The 25,058-nt window shown below is 37.9% G+C and overlaps 2 protein-coding genes across 4 annotated transcripts in view; one reads left to right on the plus strand and one right to left on the minus strand.

Annotated features, from left to right (window-relative positions):
• LOC107585524 (O-acetyl-ADP-ribose deacetylase MACROD2-like) overlaps positions 1 to 25,058 on the plus strand; it is a 570,464-nt gene that overhangs the window by 78,313 nt on the left and 467,093 nt on the right. The window lies entirely within an intron of this gene.
• LOC107585510 (leucine-rich repeat transmembrane protein FLRT3-like) overlaps positions 20,519 to 25,058 on the minus strand; it is an 11,376-nt gene continuing 6,836 nt past the window's right edge. For all 3 annotated transcript variants that reach the window (XM_016272554.1, XM_016272555.1, XM_016272556.1), the window contains one exon: positions 20,519 to 24,164. In XM_016272554.1, coding sequence (XP_016128040.1) covers positions 22,187 to 24,136 — 1,950 coding nt within the window. In that variant the 5' untranslated portion in view covers positions 24,137 to 24,164 and the 3' untranslated portion in view covers positions 20,519 to 22,186. The remainder of the gene's footprint in view (positions 24,165 to 25,058) is intronic.

Below are 25,058 nucleotides of genomic sequence, written 5' to 3' on the forward strand. Positions count from 1 at the left end.
CTCTCAGACGCCACAGATTTACAGCCGCCTTTTAACAAAACCTTTTAATGGAGTTACAGAGTGTGTTCGTGAAGGTGTTGGGTCTGATGTTTGGGCGTTAACTGGTTAGGAGAAGATTTATGAGGTTTTGATTTGAAAGGACTTGTGGTGATTTTCATTTGTAAACATTGTTTAATGTAAATACTGAAAATTGTTGACCATCTAAAATATGTTACCAGGATCCAACGAAATAGAAAACTTTCTTAAATGAAATTAGCGCATTTGTTTCATCTTTTCTGATAGTTCCCAAGACTCTGTCTCGCAGTCCCACTGCTGGCTTTTTCTTTCAACAACTCTAACGTGCTTTAAACACATCAGGCACCTTGTCATCTCTCCCATCTGCACACTTTGTTATTTCCTGCCCTCTGTTGCTGTTGTTGGCTCCAGTGTCAGTTCCCAACTCGCTACATCTGTTGTCATTCTCCCACCCCTAGCAAAGTGTGACCTCACACTCCTGTTTGTGTGGAACGATGTGGTTTTTAAAGAGGCCTCGTGTTCCCATTGGCTGTCGCTGTCAGGTAACGCCCCACGGCGCCGGCTTGTTGGAAGCTGCTCGTTCCTGGAGAGGCACTCCGGAGAGGCCCGTAAATGTCGGACAGTCAAGGTTGAGTATGTTCTAGGATTGAGATGGTTCTGGTCTGCCAACGGCAGTCGAATTGAGAATTTACGACCATTATTTCATGCTTATTTTTAGCAGATGACTCATTTTGATCGTTTTCCTTAGTGTCTTGTGTAGTCTCTTCAGCTCCCTCAACGTACGTTATCTTGTTCAAAACAGGCTAGTGGGCACATTCTAATGAAATGCATCTGTTCAATTGGCTTCCTCACTGTTTGATCAATGCTAAAGCTTTTAATTAATGATTAGTGATGGGAAAGCCTGGATGTCTTGCAAACTCTGCTGCTGATTTCGACTTGATATCCGTGGCATTGACGAACGGATTGAGTGTTTTGTCAATCTGGCCATTCAGTGTGAACAACAATTGTATGTGCCACTTTCAGCTGAATTTCTTTTCTACTCGAGGCTGCACGCACACGGATTGGAGGTCAGTGTCAGTCAGCTTCAAAGGAGAAAAGAGTGAGATGTAGCCTTTTCTCATCTGGAGTCCATCACTAGAGTTCACCTTCAGCCTGTTTAGTATGCCAAAGACATATAGGTGAATGCGGAGCTGGTTGGCTCCTATTTTCTCACCAGCTTGTACAGTCTGCATCATGAAACCAGTCATAGCTGTAAAACAGATGAATGGACGAGGCGTTTAAGGTTTCATTTAATCACTCGATGGACAATACGAACCGTTTCTTTGAATTTATTTCAATTTGTGAACATTCAAATTAAACCTGTGTAAAATTTAAAACTGATAATTCAGGGCTTCAGATGAAAAAAAAGGACAAAGGACAAAGTTGTCATTAGTTACTAAAATGAACATTTAAGAGCCTAATTACTTTTTAGATGACAAATTAGAGAATTAATTGATAACGGTGGCTGTTTGTTCATTGTGCTTAGCCTTATGTAATATGTAAACATATGTAATATAAAATGTATAAATATATATAAAATGCATTAATAATACATAAGCTAATTAATATACACCAATATTATTTTTTTAATATTTTAATATTTTTTCAAATACCATTAAAATGACAAAGCTGTCATTAGCTACTAAAATGAAATTAACCAAATTATTTTAAATGACAGAATCACCTGATAAAGGTCATTATTTGCTTAACTTTTCAGTTTATAGTATTTGTATTATTCAGGGCTCCAGACCGCATTTTGCGACCATTTTTTCTGCCGGTGCAAGTAATTTTTGTGAGTGGTTGCATTGGCGTGACCACCGTGTTGTCCAGCTCATAAGCGCTACCATTTCTGTTGCATTTGAGAAACATCAAATGGCAAACGAAAGCTCAACTAACCGCACTACGTTTCATCTGTGCAGCGCAGACCGTTTATCAGCTTGGAACGCGATGCAAACAAACTTGTCCGATCTCAGAACAGCTTACTCGGGAGCCGAAGTTAATTTCACGACACTGTTACTGCACAGATGCAACAGTCTGCGAGATCCAGTGAGAGGCGTTTGAATTCTGCACAGAATTCTCTGTTATAAACAGCGCTGACATAGGTCAGGAAACCAGAAGCGGTAATGCTAACTGTAAGCATGGTGTTGTGGTAGAAATAGTCGAATGCATTACATCATTTATTTCAGAGTTTGTACAACCTTTTGAGAAAGAAATTCATTTTCAATGACTTTCAAGCATTTCACACAACTATTTTGGTAAACAAACACTTATGTAAAATTGCCAAAAAAAACAAAACAATTATAACCAGTAGATCGCAGCAGTGGAGCACTTATTGGCTTATTAGTCATTATTTTCTACTTTTTCCTCTATAATTTGAAATTATAAAATCACTATTATAAAATAACAAATCACCAAGAAATCTGATTTTGTCAGAATTTTTTTTTACACTTTTTGTGTATGAAGTAAGAAAGTAACCAAGTGCCTTGAAAAACAAACTTTTCTTCAGTTTGCTACTAAATCACACATAATCACTGAAGTTGGTCAGTTCCATATACTTGAAGAATAATGGTACATTTAATAAGAGTGGAATATATACATTTTCTATATAAAAATTAGATTTTGCTCCTGTTACTGTTGTTAATAAAAGTACATTTTGTATGCATCTTAACTCAAGCTTAGTGCTTTACTGTCAAATCTGTATAAACAATAATAAAAAAAACAAAACAAGAAATGAACGTAATATTATTAGTAACTGCACTTATTAATGCAAAACTATAGTAATTATAATTAAATGACCTATATTTTAATACTCCCGCTCATCACCCCCAGCGCTACCAAATCTGCTCCTGGCGCCACCATCTGTAGAACTTAGTGGCGCTGGTGCCACTGCTCTCAAATGTTAGTCTGGAGCCCTGTTATGTATTATTAAAATAAATAAAATATATATAAAATGTGCAAAAATAAAATGCATAATGTAAAATGTGTAAAACAGTGGCCAGTATTTGTAAAATATTTGAATTTTTTTTTTAAATTTAAATTATCAACAATAATTGAATGTTACTTTGAATATTTTGAGAATTTAAATTTTTTATTGGGCTTTTTTTTTTTACTTGTTAATTTTTTTTTTAATGAATTTAACATCAAGGGACGAAGTTTTCCAGAACACAAAGTTTCAGCTACATTTGGTGACGAGATTTCAAATTATTGTTGCGCATTTTATTTTTGTTGCATTTTAGTCAGGAGCCCTGTAGTTGTATTCAATCTGTCAAAGCTAGCCAAATGATAAATATGTGAACACATTATTAAACTTGATTGATATGTTACTCTGTTCTTCCAGCTGTCCTTTTGTTTGACAGTGGAGAAATGCATGCGTGAGCTGCCCTCATGTATCCTAAAAACACCTCTGCTCCCACACCTTTTTGTGGCTGCTGGACCCTGTTGGACACTCCGGCATTCTACCCTCATCTGCGTCCCCCCCAACACCCCCCCCCCCCCCCCCCCCCCCCCCCTCATCTGCCGTCGTCCTCTCTGTCATCGAAGGGATAATTAAACCAATCCCCAGCTAGGGTCCTGAGGTCCTGTAGGACCGACCGTGTGCCAAAGCACGATGCCTGCTGACCTAGGAGACTTATTTCCCCACCTCCTGCCCCGATGATAGATGGATGAATCCGTCTTGAATGGAACTGCATATTTGCTCTTTTTGTGTGTTATCTAATAATGGATTGGCCATGCATATATGTGAGGAATTACTTATGCTTGGCTAAGTGAATTAGCCCAAAACCACGGCCATCTGGCTTATGAAAATGTGCGAGGAGGGAGAGAGAAGTGCAGGAGTTAGAAACTAGATTTACATGATCAATTTGCATAGCTCTTTCTTTTCGTTTGGCACCAATGTCCACAACAAAAAGTTACTGACTACCCACACATAATTGTGCATAATTTCCCTCTCCCTTTTTTTTAAATTTTTTTTTATTAAAGAGAGACTCCTTGTTTGCCGAGGTCTTGGCCTTCTTTCAATAGCTAAATGAATTTGGTGCCTTATGCTCTCTCGCCCTTTTGATCTAATTCGATTAGTGACCTGGTAAGCATGAATGTGATGGACCTCTTCATACAGGTTCATAGGGCTTTGGTGGGATGGCCCGTGTCACATTAGACACCACCCACCGCCCCCTCGGTCCCTGGCCACTGTTGTCATGTCTCCACACATAGGAAAGGCATGATTAATGACCGAAAACATTGTCAGCCACTGGTGACGAGGACAAAATAGACACCCCGTCACGTTAACCTCTCACTCCAGAAGCGGTCGGCTGGGTGGAGGGACACAAAGCATTGTGTCGAGGAGCCTCACAGGAAACCGAGGTTTAGGGATGGCGCTTGTAGACAGGAAACATTATAAAATGGGTTTATTAGAGATGGAATGTTTCCTTACAGGAACAAGGAAGGGCAGAGACACGGGGCGAGAGCTTTGTCTTTTTGGAGTGGGAAAAAAATGTAAATGATTTATTGGTAGACTGACACCAGATTTGTAACCCCGCTCATCTCTCCTTAGGCAGTTCAGGCAAACATTTATAGAACCTTACTCAAGTTCTGGATCACCTCATTGATCAAACCTGTGCCTTCAAATCCCGCTCCACACAAATCATGGCCGTTTCCATTTTCAACTGACGTTTCAGAGCTTCATCTTGCGAGCAGATATTTAATGTTTCATTACAACATTGCCGCCATTAATACAAAGCCAGTTTTCCTACCTGCTAATAATAGTACGGCTTATTAATTGAAAATGAACAACAGGCCTGCCAGGCAACCCGGCAGAGTTTTCCAAAACTGAGGAGAGCAGAACTTCTTGGTTTGTGTTTAAATGAAACGTCTGCATACTACAGCAGGGACATAATTAGCAACTTAAAAAAAAAAAAAATATATATATATATATATATATATATATATATTGGGGGAAATATTACAATTTCATCATAATTCCCAGCCAGGATTTGTATTGTTGTCATGTTTTCATTTGTTGAGAAAAGTGCTAATGTGAGCCTTGCCAGGGCATTGGTGTGTGGTTGCTAAGGCATTTTTATGTGGTTGCTAGTGTGTTCTGGGTGTTGTCTCTGATATTTTGGCTCTGTTCTCTCTTAATGTAAGTCTAAGGTATTTTTTTCATCTGATTTATCATCCTCTCCTTAACAAGACTTAACTGATTTTGTATGTATGTGTTTATTTATAAAAAAAATTCTATAGTCACGGTCCTCATAGAGCTCTTGGGCGTATATAGACCTTATATAATGTATACCCAATATATACATACACATACATATTATATATGTATGAATGATAAATATAAATTACATTATAATGAATGAAGACTGTCTGAGCTCCCAGTGTACCTAGAGAGAAATATCCTTCAGGAAAAAGATTTTCTCTTGAGCGGGATGAGAGAGAGAGTTGTAGACTGAACGCTGTGCCACTTCCTGTCGTTCCATAATCCTGTTCTTATCAGCACAGCTGTCAGCCCCTAAATTAAGTCGAGCTCCTGAACTCATTTACAACTGTGACACTCAAAACCTTCACTAGTTCCTCTCACTACTAGGGCTGGGCGATAAATTGATAACGATAATTATAATCGCGAGATATAAATTTCCTCGATAAACGATAACAAGAGTTTGAGAAATGTTCGATATAATGTTTATGCGGCAAAGGCGGAACGAAAGAGCAATAGTCATTTGAAGCACGTCACTCGGAGCATTTATCCGCTTGGATCAAAGTTCAAACAGCGGCGCGGCGCAAGCGTCACTAGAGCAGATGTGTTCTCTCGCTGATGAGGCGAGGAATACAAATAACTCAGTTTACAGCCAGAAGACTTTTTAATCTACAAATCGCCATCATTTACCATGGATTTACTGTAGTAGCACTAACTGCACCATGGTATTGTGTCAGAAGTTCTTGTTGAATATTACTAATGAACACATCTATTAAATGTATTGAAGGAGGAGTAATGGAATATAATTACAGTTAATTTTTTTGTGATTAAGCTATAGCGTTTATGCATTTATAAATGTATTTAGACTACTGTTTTTCATAAATATCTACAAGCCATATTACATTTTTACCATGGTATTGAAGTGCTATATTTGTGGTTTTAACTGTGATTATCATGATCTAAATGTATGCTACTATGGAAGACCAATTGTTTAAAAAAAAAAAAAGCTCAAACAGTCAGAATAATTACATTTCACCATATAAAAATGAGTTCGCTACAATTTTTACAGATACTACTGATTTTGATAATGAACATAAATCTACATCTGCATCCTAACTCAAAATACTACAAATGTGTATTTCTGAGAGATAAAAAAATGTTATAGGCCTATTATTAATATTATCAGGCAACACTAACTTGTTTCTTGATTTGAAACAATATTACTCATTACCAGAACATGCAGAACTAAGAAATATTTTTTTTTTCTATTAAGATATTTATTTTGTTAAGGAAAAATGCCTGGAAAAGTGTAAAGAATTCAAAAATCAAGTGTTTGTCATGTTCTGACCATAAAGAATAGTTTAAAACCACAATTAACCACCTGGTTTTTACAACTTTCACATTGGAGCAAAAATCTGCCTTTAAACTTGAAAGAAATAAAAATGTTACATTTATCGTGATAATTATCGATGTCAACTGATATGAAAAAAATATATATTGTGATAATTTTTGACCATATCGCCCAGCCCTACTCACTACCAATGTCACACACTGACGAGATTTTCATGTTTCAAATGAATACACCAGTGTTTTCAACAGAATTCTGTTTAGCTTTCTTTTTTTTACGATTATACCATTTATTGGAACAAAACCTTCACTGTAAAAAATTATTGTGATTTTTACCATAAAAGACTGTAAAAATGATACAATAAAAACCTGTTAATTGGTTAACCATATGTTTCCGTACTATAAACGGCGAATAACTGTGATTACATGCAATGTAATTTTACAGTGTACTGTTAAAATTAAGTTTTTTGGAAGTGAAAAAGATCAAGTAATTGTATAATTTACAGGAAAAAAAATGTAAATGGACATTCCCAGAATTCCCTGCATGACACTTCACATTTGATGTTTTTTTGTTGTTGAAATAACCGTTTCTCCTTAGTTGTTTCTTCGTAGTTGTGTACATTAGGGTTTTATCTTACATCTAATGCTGTTAAATTTATGTTACCATGATGGTGTTTAGTGTTTGTATAAATGACACTGTGTGCACCTTCAATATATAAGTATTTCCCTTCTCAGCTTGTGGAAGAGCTGTTTGTAATGAGCTTTGATTCATGTGACGTTCTCATCACCACCTGTTTTTGGTGGTTGTCAGTGTATTACAATGGTACAAAACAGTACTTCAATAGGTTGGTGTATTAACATTATATTAGTTAATGAAATGAATGAATTTAAGTCAAGTCAGTAAAACCTAAAATGTTGCTAAGTTCTGACAACCACAGCTGCCGGTATTTTACCATAAAATGTTACTGATTAGTTTTGTTTTTTTGAGAGAGAGAGAAAATCTTTTGACTTGACAATTAATTCTTTGTTTTTCACAAATTGTCTAGGAGGTGCACAATATATCTGTTAACACATTAGTTAATGGCCATATTGTGTGTGTGTGTGTGTGTGTGTGTGTGTGTGTGTGTGTGTGTGTGTATGTATATATGTATATATGAAGAGTTCAGATGCAAAAGCCTCTAAGTGCCATTTGAAATTTTCTTCTAAAATGAGCATTTTTATCAGGCTCCCATGTGTAGGTCCAGTAATTTCACTTTAATGGCGATAAATAGTTTATTTTCTTTCCCATTAAAGTAAAATAACTGAACATAAACATATAGGAGCATGAGAAAATAATAATTTTAGCAGAAAATGTTGGATGGCACTTAGAGGCTTTTGCATCTGAACAATATATATACATGGATGTGTATGTGTGTATATATGTGTATATGTATGTGTGTGTGTGTAATATATATGTATATATTGTGTGTGTGTGTGTGTATATTAGCAAATGGCTGCAATATAACAAAGAGTGAAAAATTTAAGGGGGTCTGAATACTTTCCGTACCCACTGTATATGTGTGTGTGTATATATATATATATATATATATATATGTGTGTGTGTATATGTGTGTGTGTGTGTGTGTGTGTATGTGTATATATATATATGTATATGTGTTTTTTGTGCAACGCATTTTATGGACAACAGTTTTTTTTTTACCTAGAAGCGTACAAGGCTGGCTGTGCACAAAGGCTATTTCTAAAAAAAAAAGCTGATACTTACACACTCCTGAATCAGCGACTGTAAGTATGTTTTGTTATTAGTTTAAGTATTTGCTATTGACTGTTCAAATGCGGAGTTTTGAGCAGCGCAGAGTAACGCGTCGCATGTGTGTGTGTGAGGGGAACTGGGTCACATCACAGGAGAGTGAACTGCCTGTCAGAAATCATAGCACGTCAGCTGTCTTAACCGCGGCTTGGGTACTGCATCATCACTGTGTCTGTCACGCGACTCTGTTGCCCTTTCGGGCTTGAACTGATGGTAAAACTAATGACATTATTAACTGTCTTGATATTTACTTTGAAAGCTGACGCTCACGATTATGCCAAGGGGTGTTACATTTCCGACGCGTGCTTGTGGTGTTCGGCCAATCAAAAATGCACTAGGTCAGCTGGCCAATCAGAGCAGACTGCGCTTGTCAAAGTAGGGGGCTTTGTAGAAAACGAAGCGTTTGAGAGAGGCGGGGCATAGAGGACCTACAATAATGTACAGTATTTGAAAAATAATGTGTTTTTTGAACATTAAAGCATGTCAACATATTCTGTTACACCAAATACACAAAATAATGATCTTTAAAATAGCATCATATGACCCCTTTAACTTTAATACTGGTGTATGCCCAATATTGTCTATTTATTGTCTTTTTGACACCTGCTCTTTTTAGCTAGTCACATTTGTACACCCTCTCTTGTGTGATTTGCCTGCGGTGCATGCCTATTATTCACAGGCCTGGATGATACTTGCAATGCATTTGTAAGAGTGCAAGTTGGCAGTGGAAAGATTTGTGTCTAGAAACTGAGGCCTTTGTCTTATTACATCATCAACATTTTGACCTTATTTTTAATCAGAATGCATCCAGAATCTCAGCAGATCCAGCCTTTTATCTCACCACCCGTTCAGCTCGTAGAGTCCAAGAACTTTTGTTCATGTAAGAATGAGTGGGGGGGGGGATGGATGGAAATGACCTTGTGGTCATTAATATGTCTCTTTAGAGATTACCGGTCCTTTTTGTATTAAATCACTAATCATTTTGCTTTTATCATGATTGGTATCTTTACGGCTCAATGGCCAGTGTGTGTTTCATTCTACTCTTACTGCGATTTGTTCTTGGTCTTCACTGGGGGTCAGAGAAAGTATTTGACTGTCGACATCAAAGAGTCAAATTGCACTCCACCGGCTTTGTCCATGGCCAAATGATCCCAAAAGAGATTTGTAATGGAGTTATTTTTTGCCAGCGAGCAGCGTCTCGTTTCCTGTCATCTCCTCACGTTCATTTGACAGTGGCCTTCTGAGCGAGTGTGTGTGTGTGTGTGTGTTAAACAATGTGTGGACAGACCATGAGAATGGTGTGGTAAACAGTCATCTGTCACTTTAAGCCGTGTGTGTGTGTGTGTGTGTGTGTCAATTTAGGGACTGACCTGACTTGGAGGTTTGTCATCTGGGATAGACAGTCATTGGAAGGTCTTAAGCAGCTGTGAGACATGGATTAGACCTGCTTATTTCCTTAGACTTTTCCAGTGGATCATTGGATTGCAGTAGCTTTGTTAGATTTTTTTTTCATTTGAGAAATAGAAAATGAAATTTCTGCAGTGTTACTTCGCAAACAGAAGAGTAACATAGCATCTGCTCAAATGATAGACGAACATACAGACTGTTTTAATGCTGATGGGAAAATTCCAGTGGCTAAAAGTCAAAACTAAATTTTCACAAACACAATCAGACATGTATAGTGTGCTTTATAATTGATCATTAGATGGGGTCCTTTTTTTTTGGGAGTAGATTTGCATTTCAAATAAATGCTGTTCTTGTTTTGAGCTTTCTTTTCATCAAAGGATCCTACAAAAATGTACCCATTTCCACAAAAAAATATTAACGAGCACAGCCGTTTTCAACATTGATAATAATAAGAAATGTGACTTGAGTGCCAAATCAGCATATTAGAATTTCTGATTTCTAAAGGATCATTTGACACTGAAGACTAGACTAATTCCTGCTGAAAATTCATCTTTACCATCACAAGAACAAGTTACATTTTAAAATTAAAATAGAGAAGTTATTTTAAATTGTAATAACATTTCACAATATTACTGTTTTTACATTAGTTTTCATCAAATACATGCTTTTGAATGGTGGTGTATAAAGCAATGGAAACCAGCAGTGTTGAATAAAGCAAAATTTGATATTGACATATTGCACTCAAATAAATAGAGGAAGTGTTTTGGAATTTGTTTTATTTATGTGGTATAATGTATCTCAGATAATCCTTCCATGGTACACTTATGAACAAAACCGACTGATTGACTGCGAGTGTATTTTGTCAAACAGAAGTGCCCAATTAGACAATCAGTCAGCTTTTTGTACATGACCTTTCCAGGTAAGTGAACTGTGGTAACTTATTTAATTAATGGTAAAAGAGTCTAGGCTAAATGTTGTGAAAAATAAATGTTGATCACTTTTCATAGATTTGGTGCCACAAGCTCTGTTAACTTTGGCAAATCAGCAGCTGGTTGTTCTCCTGTGTGGGCCGACTGAGGCTGACATTAGACCTGTCAGCTGATCCAGGCTGTGCTGCTCAATAATAAATGCCCAGAACAATAATTCAACTGTACATCTAAATCAAGCAGAAGTGGCACATTTATAGCACATTGTATTGTTAGCAAGTACAGAGAATCACACAAAATCTCCTCAAAAGTAAAATATTTAGATCAATTATTCACAGTAATTAAATTTTCTTATATGACAAATCTTTTTCATGTATACAATTTATTCATGTTTTTTAAAATAAAAATCTATGAAGTATCAGTTCAGAAATAACATGCCCCTTTTTAAAATTTTTATTATTATTTACAATCACTAGTAACACTATTGTACCATTTAAAACAGTCATATCAATTATAATAGTAAGGTATTAGCGGTCTACCAAAGTCATTTGAGTTTTATTGACATGCTGTAACTCTTCATACTGACCTTTAGCAAACTCAGACTCAGCTAATTCAGCACACAACCACCCAACTCTCCTCACTCAGTGCACCGGCAGTGATACGGAGACCTTGAGGTGTTGTTGTGACACCGCCAATGTTAAAGGGTTCGTTCACCCAAAAATGAAAATTCTGTCATTAAACTCACCCTCGTGTTGTTCCAAGCCCATAAGACTTTCGTTCATCTTTGGAACACAATTTAAGATATTTTTGATGAAATCTGAGGGCTCTCTGACCCTCCCATAGACAGCAAGGTAACTACCACGTTCAAGGTCCAGAAAAGTACCAAGATGATCGACAAAGTAGTCTGTGTGACATCACGTTTGTCATGTTTGTTTTTGTTTCTAAAAGCACTCGAAGTTTTCATTTATATAATGTTTTTCAGGACAAAAAAATGGAGCCGTAAGGATTCTTTGTAGGTGTCTGGTTTTGTGATGACCAATGCTTTTCCTGCTCTGTGATAGTGGAGGAAGAAGCTCTTGAGTCAGAACTCAGGTGCGCCATGTAGAGGTCTTCACGAGTCCACTTCGATCTGAAAACCAGAGGACCGACCCGAGACTCGAGCGGGTTCGGGTCCAAAACGTCGAGTACCTCGGACATGGGTCAAGTTCGTTATTAGCGGTCTCGGGTAATTTAAAATAAACATGCTTTTTCCAAATGGATCCGATTAGACCCGAATTTTTTTTAAACTATCCTGAATGCGTAGGTTACTTTCACTTTCGTGTTAAGTGAGGAACGCACAGAAAAGGAGCATACGTTTGTAACCTCACACACAGAAATCATCTTATTGATATGAAATCTGTAAGGAAAATCCACTCACTTCATTATGCTGCGTTTTAATGCAGGGCTTTTCTTTTTTGTGTGCAGAAGCCTTTCGCCGGGGATCAGGTTGCAGACAACACTAGCAAATCCATGAATTATTAGGCTATCGATTTTTTAATTTTTTTTATCAAACTATCACGTTTATTTTTCAAATCCACTGGTCACAATTGAAAGCAGAGCTCAGAAATAACTTGTATCCATCAGGCAGGCACTAATATAAAGTAGCCTAATAATACATTGAATAAATGTTAAATAAATCAAAGTAATTTTTCCTGACTGACTGTGGAGCTGTAGGCTGTACACATGTCAATGCTGTTCGAAAATAAATGCTGTCGGGTCGGACTTGGGTCTAATTTCATCAGGTCTGTCTTGGGTCTGGTTAAAAAAAAAAAAAAAAAAGTGTTTATGCACGTCGGGTTCGGGTAAGAAGTGATTCGGGTCAGAATTCAAATGGAAATCATTTAAAAAGATGCATTAAATAAGTGAGTAGCACCATAAGGTAAATTCATTGATGTTTATTTAATGCATTAGGTATCCTGAGCAATAAACATAAAATTTTACAGGTTTTTTATTTATCTGTTAATGTTAATTTATTTATATACTGTTTTTCATAATTTATTCTTGTTTGTTTATAATGCTAATAATTTCATATCACATAATATCAACTGTTTTTAAACAACTTGGAATATTAAAAATTATTTATAAAAATGTACAAATTACAGTAACCTAAATTAATAAATGTTGTAAGAGAATTGTTAATTTTAAGTTCATATCTAATGCATTAACAAACCTTTTCAACAACTTAATAGTTTTCTACACATTAGTTTTGTTGTACAGTTTTAACAGTGTGCAAGGTGACTGGAGTTCAATTCCTGCTAGGCTTGTCGCGATAGACGGTGTTGACGGTTATACCGGTGTTAAGCCGCAACACCGGTTACGTCACTTGATCACCGCGTCACCGACCCCCACCGTCGTTTTGATTTTTTATAGAAATAAAAATAATTTAGTTCAGTAAAAGAAAAGACACTACAATTAAAAACTGAACGCGGCTGCTCAATGTAGCGTGCCGAACGACAGTCGCATCACAGATCAGATTTCATTTATCCAGTGAGGCGAGTGAGTCGAGCTGACTGACAAGAAGAGTGAGGTGAGACAGACAAGACTATCACGGATGATTTAGTTTCGAAACTAGATGCAAAAGCGAGTGTTTGGCAGTATTTTGGATTTTGAAAAGCCTGTTGACTTTTGCCGTTTATCTAAGGTGATTTTGGAAGTTTTTTTTAAACATTTGTTTCTTAATTAATTGGTTCCACATTGTTTGCTGATTTTTACTTTATTTAAACTTTGTCATTTATTTATTTTATTTGACATCAAGGTGTAGGCCGTGCCTCCAAGCTTTCTTACTCGTTTTGCTAATAAACGTCCTACGTTTCTTATTTATTTGGTTATATATTATGCATGTTTACTTAGCCTATTTCCAGTTTTGTATACCTATTTAAACTTTATGTAAGTAATTTGTTATTTTATATTAGGCATAGCCTGCCCTTTAGCAGGGGCGGACTTACCCATTATGCAAAGGTAGGCGACCGCCTTGGGCCCCCCAAAAGCCAAGGGCCCCCTAAAATGCTTTTCATATAGGATATGCGCATTAAGCGCGGACACGCGAACGGTTGCTGTTTACGGTGTTTATTACCACGACAACCGTCTGAGTCTGTGGCGCCTGCAGGTGTAGGGCTGTACGCACATTCAAGCTACCCGTAAAATGTATAATGAAAAGTACTTTAAAAGCGTCTGGAATGCAATAAAGTAATTTTAAAGCTGTTTTTTTTAAGCATTTGCTGCATGGATAAAAATATAAATAATTAACACATACAAAATTGCGTTGCAGTAAATCCTTAAAATTTTAAGGTATTCAGAACAGAACAACATAAAAATCAGAAAAAGCAGCTATACAATTATAGGACAAAGTTTTACATATATGCAATTATAATTAGTGTTTTTTTTTTTTTTTACTGTAAGGAATTATAAAATAAAACGCAAATTATAATCGGGCCTTCCATCAATTATAGTGATGAAAAAATTACTCGCCATCTCCTAATTGGATGTGCCTTTAGAGAGAACTGCACGGATTACATAATGAAAGAGTTTATTTTATTAGGAGTCTATTTTCGATTTGAATTATTTCGTTTTAAAGTAGTCATTTAAAGCTTTCTATATATTTTGATCATGTCTGAGTTTAGGTTCATCATTGTGAAGCGCTCCTGTTCAAGACCGAGATGGCAGAAAGCGTTTGTTTTCTTTATTTTATAAAAGCTAATATTTGTTGATATTGTGAGTGCACACAAATAAAACTATCCCCTTTACAGTTTAGAATGATGTATTACTCTTATCTTTATGAGCAAAAATGACTGCGTATTTTAAGTTGTTTCCACTGTTAGAAAAAAATGCAAGTGATCGCACTGGCGCCTCCAGGTCCTGCAGAGCGCGCTTCAGCTTCCACTCCTCCGCAAGCGATTGGATATGCACATTTAAATAGGTTAAACATTTAAACTAACATTGTGATATACTTGAACTGTTTTATATATAGATTTTATTTTAGGCAAGTCCTGATGATTTGAGAAGGCTAAATTGATCAAACATAGGCTATAGGCTATGATCAATTCACTGTCTGCCGCTGGCCTTTACTTAAAAAAAATAAAATAAATTCCTTACAGATTACCGAACAAAAAATACTCCAAATGTTTTTCTAAATTTACTTTATAAAAAAACTAAATTAAATATAATCACTTTTCCATTACATACAAAACGGAACTATTTTAATAGCTGAAACAGTAGTATAAGCTTTTTTTGGGAAAAGGGGAAAAAAGACGGCCTAAATTTGAGACCCGTGCAGGGCTTTAATCCACTTCATCCAACGCTGTTTTATTCTCATCTGTGAGCATGCACTTGATATACAGTATGTGTTTTAGGTGTGTAAATGTATAATAGCCTTTTCATTATTTTTTTCAGTTTTATTTAAATTTGTAGTTAAAACAACTAAAAATAAATATATTTTAAAGTTTAGAATTAGACAGCACACAGGCTTACGCTGAAAACAACAAAATGGAACCTCAAGGTTGATCTAGGAAAATGTGTGCAAATGTATAGGGCCTCATTCCTAAATTTTGCCTGGGGCCCCCAATTCACTAAATCCGCCCCTGGCCTTTTTGCATGGTGTATTTGTATTTGTTTTGTTAATAAAAGTTCTATGTTTTATATACAGTGGGGCAAAAAAGTATTTAGTCAGCCACCAATTGTGCAAGTTAGTAAAATGAGCACGGCGCTTTTAACCTATTTAAAAGCGACGGAAAGCGAGGAAAAGAGGGAAAATTCAAACGAACTAAAAACGAACAATTGCTTTACGCCGAATTGCCGCTATTTCAAAGTGAAAGTAAAATGCGCACGCCGCTTTTACAAGCTATTTAAAAGCGAAGGAAAGCGAGGAAAAGAGGGAACGCCCCCGCCCCGCCCCCACGGTGATACCGGTATTGTCACACGTCGATTAACCGGTGGGAAAATTTCCTCACCGTCACAACCCTAATTCCTGCCTTCATTTATTTATTTTTTTAAAATAAACCAAGCGATACTGCAACTGAACTTGACAGACACAACTGTTGCTGGTATGATCACCAGGCAACTGCCAAGGCTCACATTTTCCGAAAGGTGTGTATTTTTAACATCACATCACCTTAAATTGGGTGTGAATTATTATTTGAGGCTGGAAGTTGTATAATTGGTTTCTCTCTTTCTCTCTCTAATAAGTTCTTTACTAGGTTATTAAGCCAATCCTGTGAAATATTTACGCCCAACTAACAGTAGAGGCTCAAATCAGCTTTAAGAAGGTAACTTCTCTTGCTCTTTTGATGCTGAATAATGACTGTTACCTTTCTGATATTATCAGCACTTGAGTATTGAGACAAAGTGGCTTTATTTGACCTTTAATCGGTCTTCTATCCGCCAGTTTTCTTAAAATCTGAAGAGAACTCCTATTGATTGGTCCTTTTCAGATAATCTCCCACTGGCAGTCGCCAGGCTCTCTGAAGGTGTTTTACTTTCATCAGGCAGTAGATTTTAAGTGAATGCTCTGTTGCAATTTCGGTGGAACAAAAATTATTTCCTATTTCCATACCAATAACACATTGACATTTAAACAGCCTTATTGGTGTGGAAATAATCTGATTACATTTCCCTCTTTCGGTCATATCAGTAGACTGCATCAGATCAGCATACATAACACCAGTGCACCAGTTGGCATTACAGCATGTCTTCACTATCTGTCAGTTGCGTATATATCTGGCGGGTCGCCTTACCGGCATGCTGATATGCCATTGACATTTAAACCTTGGCCCTCACGCAAACAGGAATGCTAACCAGATCGAAGTTGGGCCACCGTTCACTGAGGGCTAAAGGACGATTGTACTGCACAGGACCTTTCTGGGGGAATGCAATGATTATTCCCAGCAAGAGCAGACGTTCTGGATAAATACTCCCGTGGGTTGATGCAGCGGCGGAGAACGGGCCACACAAATCTGCTAAAGGGCACAGGAAGATATATCACCTTTTAAAAGATCAATTAAGCTAGTTAATGGATGACAGGAATTAATGTCTCTCATCTAGTAAAGTCAATTAAATGGATGTTCTCAAAACATATAATGCTCTACATCAAATTATCATACCCAGCACTCGCCTGCAGGAATCGGTCGTTGTCGCTTGTTATTGCATTAACAGATGCTGGCTGGAGGTAGGAATCCACTTCACTGCAGTTGCAAGTCATTTTCCCTGTTCAATAATTCAACCTGCTCCACGGGCAAAGTGTCGCTTGCTGTTGCCACCTTAATAGACGAGCCTTTGTTAACTTGTATTAATGTCAAATGATTTTAAGAGGAGATAGATGTATGCACGCTGTGTGCTGTCGAGCAAAAAATTGGATTAATTTAGAAGATGGGAGATTGTAGTTGTTGCAGCTTCAGAGTTTCAGGTCATTGGTCATAATGAGGAGAAATTCTAAGTCTTGTGTTTGAGAACTTTAGAATTAGGGAGGAAAATGGATAGAGAGAGATTGAGAGGTACATCGAGGACGGGAAATTAATTATATGCCCCATCTTGACCTGATATTAAGATCCGTCTCAGGTGGTCTGGTCAGAAATGGTCATCTGAAACACACTGCTGTTTGTTCGTAGTAGTGACGTGTCTCAAATGCCTCGCTTGTGTTCCCTTGTGGCCTTATTTCTACTCAGGACAGCTCTGAAGGTCTTAAAATATGAGAAACATAATAGGGCTGCATATCTATGGATTTCTTGATTCAAATCGATTCTGATTCACAAGCTGTTGATTTAATTTGATTCCGATTAAATTCCGATTGAGATTTGAATCACGCTCTTTCAAACCTTTGTTTATAGTGTTTCAAAATTTAAAAAAAAGAATAAGAAAGAAAGAAATCAGGAACATTCAAACTAAGATTTATTTAATTGGTTAAACAAAATTTTTCCCGAGCCCTTAAAGCAAAAGTATTTCAGCATTTCAGTGTCATTCTTTGTCACATTTTTATTTTTTTTGCTGTGGTTTCCTTTATTTTTGGGACACTGTCATCCGGTTGGTTCTTCAAACATTTGCCTTGAGCCAAAAATTTTTTTTCACCACATGACTGTGGTGACAGCAGAGGACATGTGGCCATGGCTTCACGCCCAGACCGCAGCTGTCTCTTCAAGACATACATAAGACATGTTGTGATTTCAGCATCTCCAGAGCAAGCTTACAGGAAAGAGAAATGTATCCATTTTTAAAACTTTTCTGTCCTTATTTGGTTTGCAATATGTATGGCAGAAGGGAGGAGAAGTGTATGAACGGATGTGAACACTGAAAGGTCACAGTAATCTGTGATGATTAATATAGGGGCTCTTCAAACCTTAAGCACATACAAACGGAAGTACAAGCAAGTGCACACACACACAGTTCTGCATGTTCTGAAAGCTTACTTTAGTCTGTATCATCTGTGTTGATAGGATTCATACACATACTTTGGCCAGAGTCCAGGCATGTGGGAGTACACACTGGTGCCCTAGGCCTGACATTTTGACCTCAATTTCTCTTTTGTTTCTAAAAGGCACAGAGTGAGGCATCTAAGCTTTGATGTGCAAGATGTGTTGGACTGAATACAAGGTGCAGAAGAAGAACCGAAAGCAAATGGCTCATTAGGAGGATTTGCTATTTTATTTTGCGCTGAGCTTTGGGAAAAGGTTTTGCAGTGAACACAAGGCCAGGCAGAATGGGAGCAAACACATCACACACTTGGGAATAGATATGCTAGGAGTTGATGACTACATCTCCCTGCAAGGTAAAACAAAATGAGATCAGAATAAGATGGTGCTTTTAAAGTCAGCTCCCTTATGGCTCTTTTGGTAAATTAAACTCTAAAAATAATTGAATGACATGTGGCTTCTGCATTTGCCAGTAATTGCCTTTTCTTGTGAAAAGCAACTCTCATTACCTTATTTTAGTTGCTCTTATAAACGTTTTATGATGCAAAAAAACAGAGCAGCTGCATTATTTTTCACACTATTAATTATTTTAAAGAGCTAGGGGTTTGTGATAACAATGCCTGACCTGATCTCTACTATTCCTTTGCTTAAAAAATAGAGGGTAAAAGGCCAAAAAGATGAAAAATGTTTATCAGTTGCTATACAATGTGGTCAAAAGTTGAAAAGATGAAAAATGTTTACCACTTGTTAAAAAAAGGGGGGAGGGGGGGTCTGTCATTGTTTGTGATAACAATGCCTGACCTGATCTCTACTATTCCTTTGCTTAAAAAACAGAGGGCAAAAGTCCAAAAAGATGAAAAATGTTTACCACTTGTTAAAAAAAGGGGGTCAAAGGTCTAAAAAGATGAAAAATGTGTGCTTAAAAAAGGGTCAGGTGTCTAAATAGATGAAAAATGTCTACTAATTGCTTAAAAAGGGGGTCAAACATTCAGATTGTCAACCAATTTTTCATCTTTTTAGGCTTGTGACCCTTGTTTCACCTGCTTTTATCTGACCCCCGATCAGTCATGGCTTTCTTTGACTACAGCAAATGAGATGACCAAGTAACGTGCAATTTCTTAGCGTATTTAGTATGATATTTTTCAAACTCCTCATTAGGTCTATAGTTTAAGGTTTTTATCCTTGTGTCTCAAGTGAAGTGCCCTATTCAAGGTAGAATTTCAAGTGTGCACTAGCCTCATGGACATCAGACGTTTTCCTAAGGTGAATGAGGTCATCTGTAAGCCCCAACAATGTGCTGACAAAGACGCCAGAGGTGAGGTCATTGTGTTAAATGGGTCACCACAGGTCACCCCCAGTAGCAGCCGCTCAACTCGTCCTCCCCCAATACTTAAGGTTAGTGTTCTGAATAGGTCATTCTAACTGGAGAATACAAATTGCTGTGTGCACTCGCGTCCAACTGATTTGCTTTCACCATAGAGCACAAGATATTAATATTTCAAGCCATTTTGCTCGTAGTTCAAGCTGTAAAAAATTCTGATGGTGTTAGGAAACTAGAGATTGATTTACTGCATGCAGAACATCCATAAAGGGAATGTGCATGCTCAAACACTCGCACACCTGTGCGCTTTGACAATTTAAAACCGCTGTGATCTCATTTTTGCTTGATGCTGCTTTACACCTACAGTTCTGGTTGACATCTCGTCTCCAGAATGAATGATTTGTAAGTTTCAACAGCTGGTGTGAGTATTGAGTTAATATTTAGAAGAGTATTACAAAGGGAATATAAGTTGGAGATGGAGAAACATTTTTTTGAGGATTTAAAGGAGAGAGAAGAAATTATGAATCATTTTGTAATTCTGAGTCATTGGATTAGATATACTGTATTCTTGGTAATTGAAGTTTAAATGTCTTTTTTTAAAACACCGAACACAGTTTACTTTCATATGTCTGCGTTTTAGATTATTTTCAGAAGTAAAATCAATAGTACAAATGCATCTTTCATCAGAAAATGTTAAAACATAAAGGCTAATTAAAAAAAATAAGAAAAAGGATTCAGATTTGAAAGGAGGTGAGTGAAACTTGGCATTCAGCATTTAAAACTCGCTAATACCGCCAGTCAGGAAACCACATAAATAAATGACAAGGCAAGTTGTGGAACATCAACAGCATTCACATATGTGGACCCTTGCTAAACTGTATGCTCACAGAGGGTGTTTACTTTAATTTCTTGCTGATGTGGTATATTTAGTACACAGGACTGTTGAATTATACTTAAGGATTGGATCAGACTTGCTGTTTTTAGTGGCTCCCCTGAACTGTAATTAAATCTCAGGGCGTGTACATTTATGTGTATGCATATGTGCTCATTCGCAGACTCATGGTCCACATAAGCACATATATGTTGAGTAGACACTCATGCGAGCCACCTGTGCGATTCTGTGATTTGGGCTGTACCGTCAAACTAATGCTGTATAGTCATTATATACGTACATCGCCCCCTGTGGCTGCGGGACACATCAAAATCCAGCACACTATCTCTCCAATGGCCTCATTTAGCTTCTGTGCCATACTCTTTGATATTTCTCACTTGGGCCAATCAGATAAGTCATACATGGCTTAACCACACAAAAGAGCACTTGGAACCCCAAGCGGATGCTGCACTAGGAAGAAGCATACTGGGATGCTTTAGATGAACACTTTTGAAACCCAGAATGGTATATGTAAAGCTTAGAAGGATTAAACATAAATAGAAAGCATTCTTTTGGGGAAAAGGAGACCATTAAGTTGGGGTTTTATCCACTTTTATTTTGCAATATGACCAATATCCTATCATATTCAAGTGTGTATGAAAAAAGTTAAGTCACTGATTTATTTTTTTTAAAAAGCTAAATACAATAAGCATTGGATCAAGGCACATACAAGACTGGCCAAAGGGCATTCAATGCACTTTGGTCTTCAGTTGTAAAGAACAATTTAACTGTGGCAACTTAAAAGTGGCTTGAATTAAAAATAAAAAAAAATAAAAATACAAATAAGAATTATATGAACAAAAAAATAGTTGACACTTTTTTTTATATTCCAAATAGAAAAGAGCCCAAATGTGTTACTTACCATATGTTTTCTGCCCACAACGTATTCCTTTTTGGAGGGCAACGTTTACATGACATGGTTAACTGTACTGAGGGATACGGTAAATGCTGTTTTCCTTTACTGAATGAGTAATATTGAGTTCTGTGTTGTGTTTTTGCCCGTCCACTTTGATTTGACTGCGAAGTAACCTTTCATTTGATCTGTGTGCTTCATTTGCAAAGAATTTAGGATTCTGTGCTGTGTTGCTACCTCCTCCAGGGCAGAGAGGAGGTAATAGATATCTGCTTCCTAAATGTTACAGTGATGTAAAAAGCCTGGCAACATTCTGGAATGGGCAACCAGGATTCCTAAACAAAACCGGAGTTTTCTGTGACACCGGAGTAAGTCTGTGCCTGCCATCCTTAGAATTAACAAAACACTTGTGTCTTTATTTCCTTTGATCAGTCACCTATGCCCTGTATTCTCACAGCCTTGTTTTTTGTTATTTAAATTTTTTCCACTGACAACAACGTAGTGATAATTTTGACCTGTGCTTTATACTACATGGTTTTCTAAAATCTGATTGTTCAACACAGCAATGAAAACCCACTTTCACAGTTGACAAGTCATCATATCTCAGTAGAGCACAAAGTTTTTTTTTAAATTGGTCTAAAACCATAAGTAAAGGAAGTACAGTACAAATGACTACAAATATCTAAAATATAGAATTGCAGTTTGTGGCAGCATACACCGACAGCTCAGTGATGGCCTGCAATCGGAACCTTTTTTCCTTTTAATAAATTGTCCTTAAATATAAATTATATGGCAAATGTACATAACTATGCTTTCTCAGTCTTTTCAATCCAGTGTTTTGCAAAAGACCAAGCAGTCTCCAAGTCACTCATTTGCAATAAAATGTCTTTGTAATCCGCGCACACTATCATGAATGAGAGTAGTCTGAATCTGGTATTCCACTGTCTCTGTAGCTTCTGTTGTTGATGCTGCTTTCGCTGTGCGGGCTCTTGTAAAGACTTAAGCCATTAGGAGGAAAAATTGTGTGTATCACAAACTCCTCCTTTGAAACGGGCATGTGATTTATGGGAATCATTTGAAAAGAGCTCTCTCTAATCTCCAAGATGGAGTTGTCCTTCTTTGTTCCAGCTTCGGCGTAATCGTCCTTCTGCCTGCGCCCTTTGTTGTATGTGCAGTTCCTGGAAAATAAGGAACCGTTCCTGTGGACGTACCAGCATACCAGGGCCAACATGATGATAGCCAGAAGGGCCACCGCCCCTCCGATGATAGCAGCTAAAGGCAGATTGGAATTTTTGTAAGGCTCTTTCTCCTGCTCTCTGTTCAGGGTTGTGGTGGGATTGTACGCTTTCAGGGAACCAGTTTCTGTCTCTATGCAAACAGGTGTCTCGTCTGACAGGTAAATGTTACTTGTCTCCATAGGAACCATGCATATCCGATAATGGGATTCGGGCTCCAGAGCTGTGAGCAGGTACTCTGTTCTCTCCCCTTGGACGATGGTCTCAGTTATAGATCCGAAAGCAGGACTGTGACCAAGCTTTAGCCAGCTGAGCCTCAGGGCTGTCATGGGCTGGGATACTCTCCAGGATATGTGCACCGTCTCTGCGCTACTGGATTTGACGCTTATTGTGATGATCTTACGACTGGATGGCGTCGTGCTACGATAGTTTCTTCCCAGCTCTGGACCCTTAACCACAGGTCTTTTAGTTACATATGAGGGCCACTGGGGTCGAGAGGGTGGCAAAGTGTTTGAGACTGTGCTGGTCTCATATGTGGTTGGGATCTCGGTGTCTGAGCAGCCAAACAGCTCTGTGGACAGGTCTTTGATGGCCATCCCTTTGACCTTATCGGGACCTTGGCACATGAAGCCACGCACGTTGACCTTAGACGAAAGACTGCGCAGCCAGTCACGTACCCACTTCATCCGGCAGTTGCAGTACCAGGGGTTGTTGCGCAGGAGCAGCTGGGTAAGGTTATCCAAGTCGTCAAATACCCCCATGGGCAGACTGCTCAAGTTGTTGCCTGACAGATCCAAACGGTACAGCTGTCGCAGAAAAGCAAAGGCACCTGCTGGCACGTGATTGATGTGGTTGTCTTGAAGATTTAGCTTCTCCAGGCTTGAGCCCGGCAGGTTGGCGGGTGGGTAAGTCAGGGAGTTCCGTACCAAAGAGAGCTCGGTAAGATTGACTAAATTGATCAAGGCCATCTCCCCAATGCCCCTGTTGTTCAGGAGGTTGCCATCCAGAACCAGTCGCTTCAGATTTATAAGATCCTGCAGGGATGCCTCAGAGATGGACGAGATGCGGTTGTCGTCAAAGCGAAGCTCCTCGATAGTCATTGGCAGACCGGAAGGTATGGTGCTGAGGTGGTTACGGGACAGGAAGAGCAGCCTCAAATGGTTGCTGTCCCGGAACGCACCCTCTTCGATGCTGACAGCTGACACGGAATTGTCATCAAGGTGTAATTCCTCAATGAAGGGAATCTGTGCCAGGGAGGCATGGGTGATAGTTCGGATATTGTTCTCCTGCAAATGAAGTTCCTTGACATTCAGCGGCAAGTTGGTGGGGAACTCATCCAGATTGTTGCAGTACAGGTATATCTTTTCGACGTTGTTTAGCCGTTGTAGATCCGTAGGGATCCCTGCGCTTTTGATGCGGTTGTTCTGTAGAAAAAGTACCGTAGCATCCTCTGGGATGCCTGAAGGGATGGACGTCAAATCCCGGTCATTGCAGTATATGAAAGTCCCATCGCACCGGCACTGCGAGGGACAGGAGGCTGAGGTCACCAACGGATTGGCCAGGCCAAGCAGAAGGCCAGCTCTGATGAAGAAGATGAAGAAGGACTTGTAATTGCTTGCCATCGCTAATGTCCTCCTTGCGGTTGTTGCCCTTAGAGGAAAACGAAGGGAAAAAGTCAAATTTATGCCGTCTGAAGAAAAGGCAGTGTCCTGCTCTAATTGCTGTTTTATGTACAGTGCATTTCCTGCAGCGTCTCTTTCATTGTAAATGATTCAATTTAAGACAAAAAATACAATATTTCTGCTGCTGAATTATTGAAAAGAGGCTATTAACATTTTCAACGATGTGAACAAATGAAAAAACAATGGTAGCAAAACATGCCTGGGGTGTTTATCTTGATTGAAATCATTTTTATATCAAAACAATACAAAGTAGTGAAAAAAGGAAAAGGGGATTAGAGGAGAAAAAAATAAGAGAAAAAGGGAGGACTGAGAGGTTCAGAAGCATGTCTAATTGAAGTGGAAGGATATTCTCAATCAGCCATGGATGTAGATAATAAATCCTTAAACCTGCTAGCTTTCCTTGAATGAGATGCCTGTGTGTGAGAGGTTTGATCTTTTGCTGTGTGTAATGTAATCGCAGGCTCATGTTGTTTTACAAATTTCTGCTGTTAGCCAGTGCATTTCAAGGCTGCTTTTTATTGCTGAAACTGGTGGCAGAACACAGTCATGCCTTGTTGATTAAATGCTGTAAAATTAGCTTGTCCTTTTGCATGATTTTGGAGTATCATAATTTACAAAATATTGTAGGCTTGTAACCTGAAAGCAAATGAGAAGTGTTCTGAATTATGCCTGCCAAAATTGTATTGCTTATAAACCCAACTTTTACATTTGCTGCGACATGACAGTCAATATATATTATTGCTATATTACTTTCAGAGGCTATTACAGACAAATTTTTCTTAGATTTCTGTGTGCATAATAAACTATTGTTTAGATATAATATTATATAATAATTTATATGTGTATATATATATATATATAA

Source organism: Sinocyclocheilus grahami, unplaced genomic scaffold, assembly GCF_001515645.1.
Source record: "Sinocyclocheilus grahami isolate Dianchi unplaced genomic scaffold, SAMN03320097.WGS_v1.1 scaffold71.1, whole genome shotgun sequence".
NCBI classification, from domain to species: domain Eukaryota; kingdom Metazoa; phylum Chordata; class Actinopteri; order Cypriniformes; family Cyprinidae; genus Sinocyclocheilus; species Sinocyclocheilus grahami.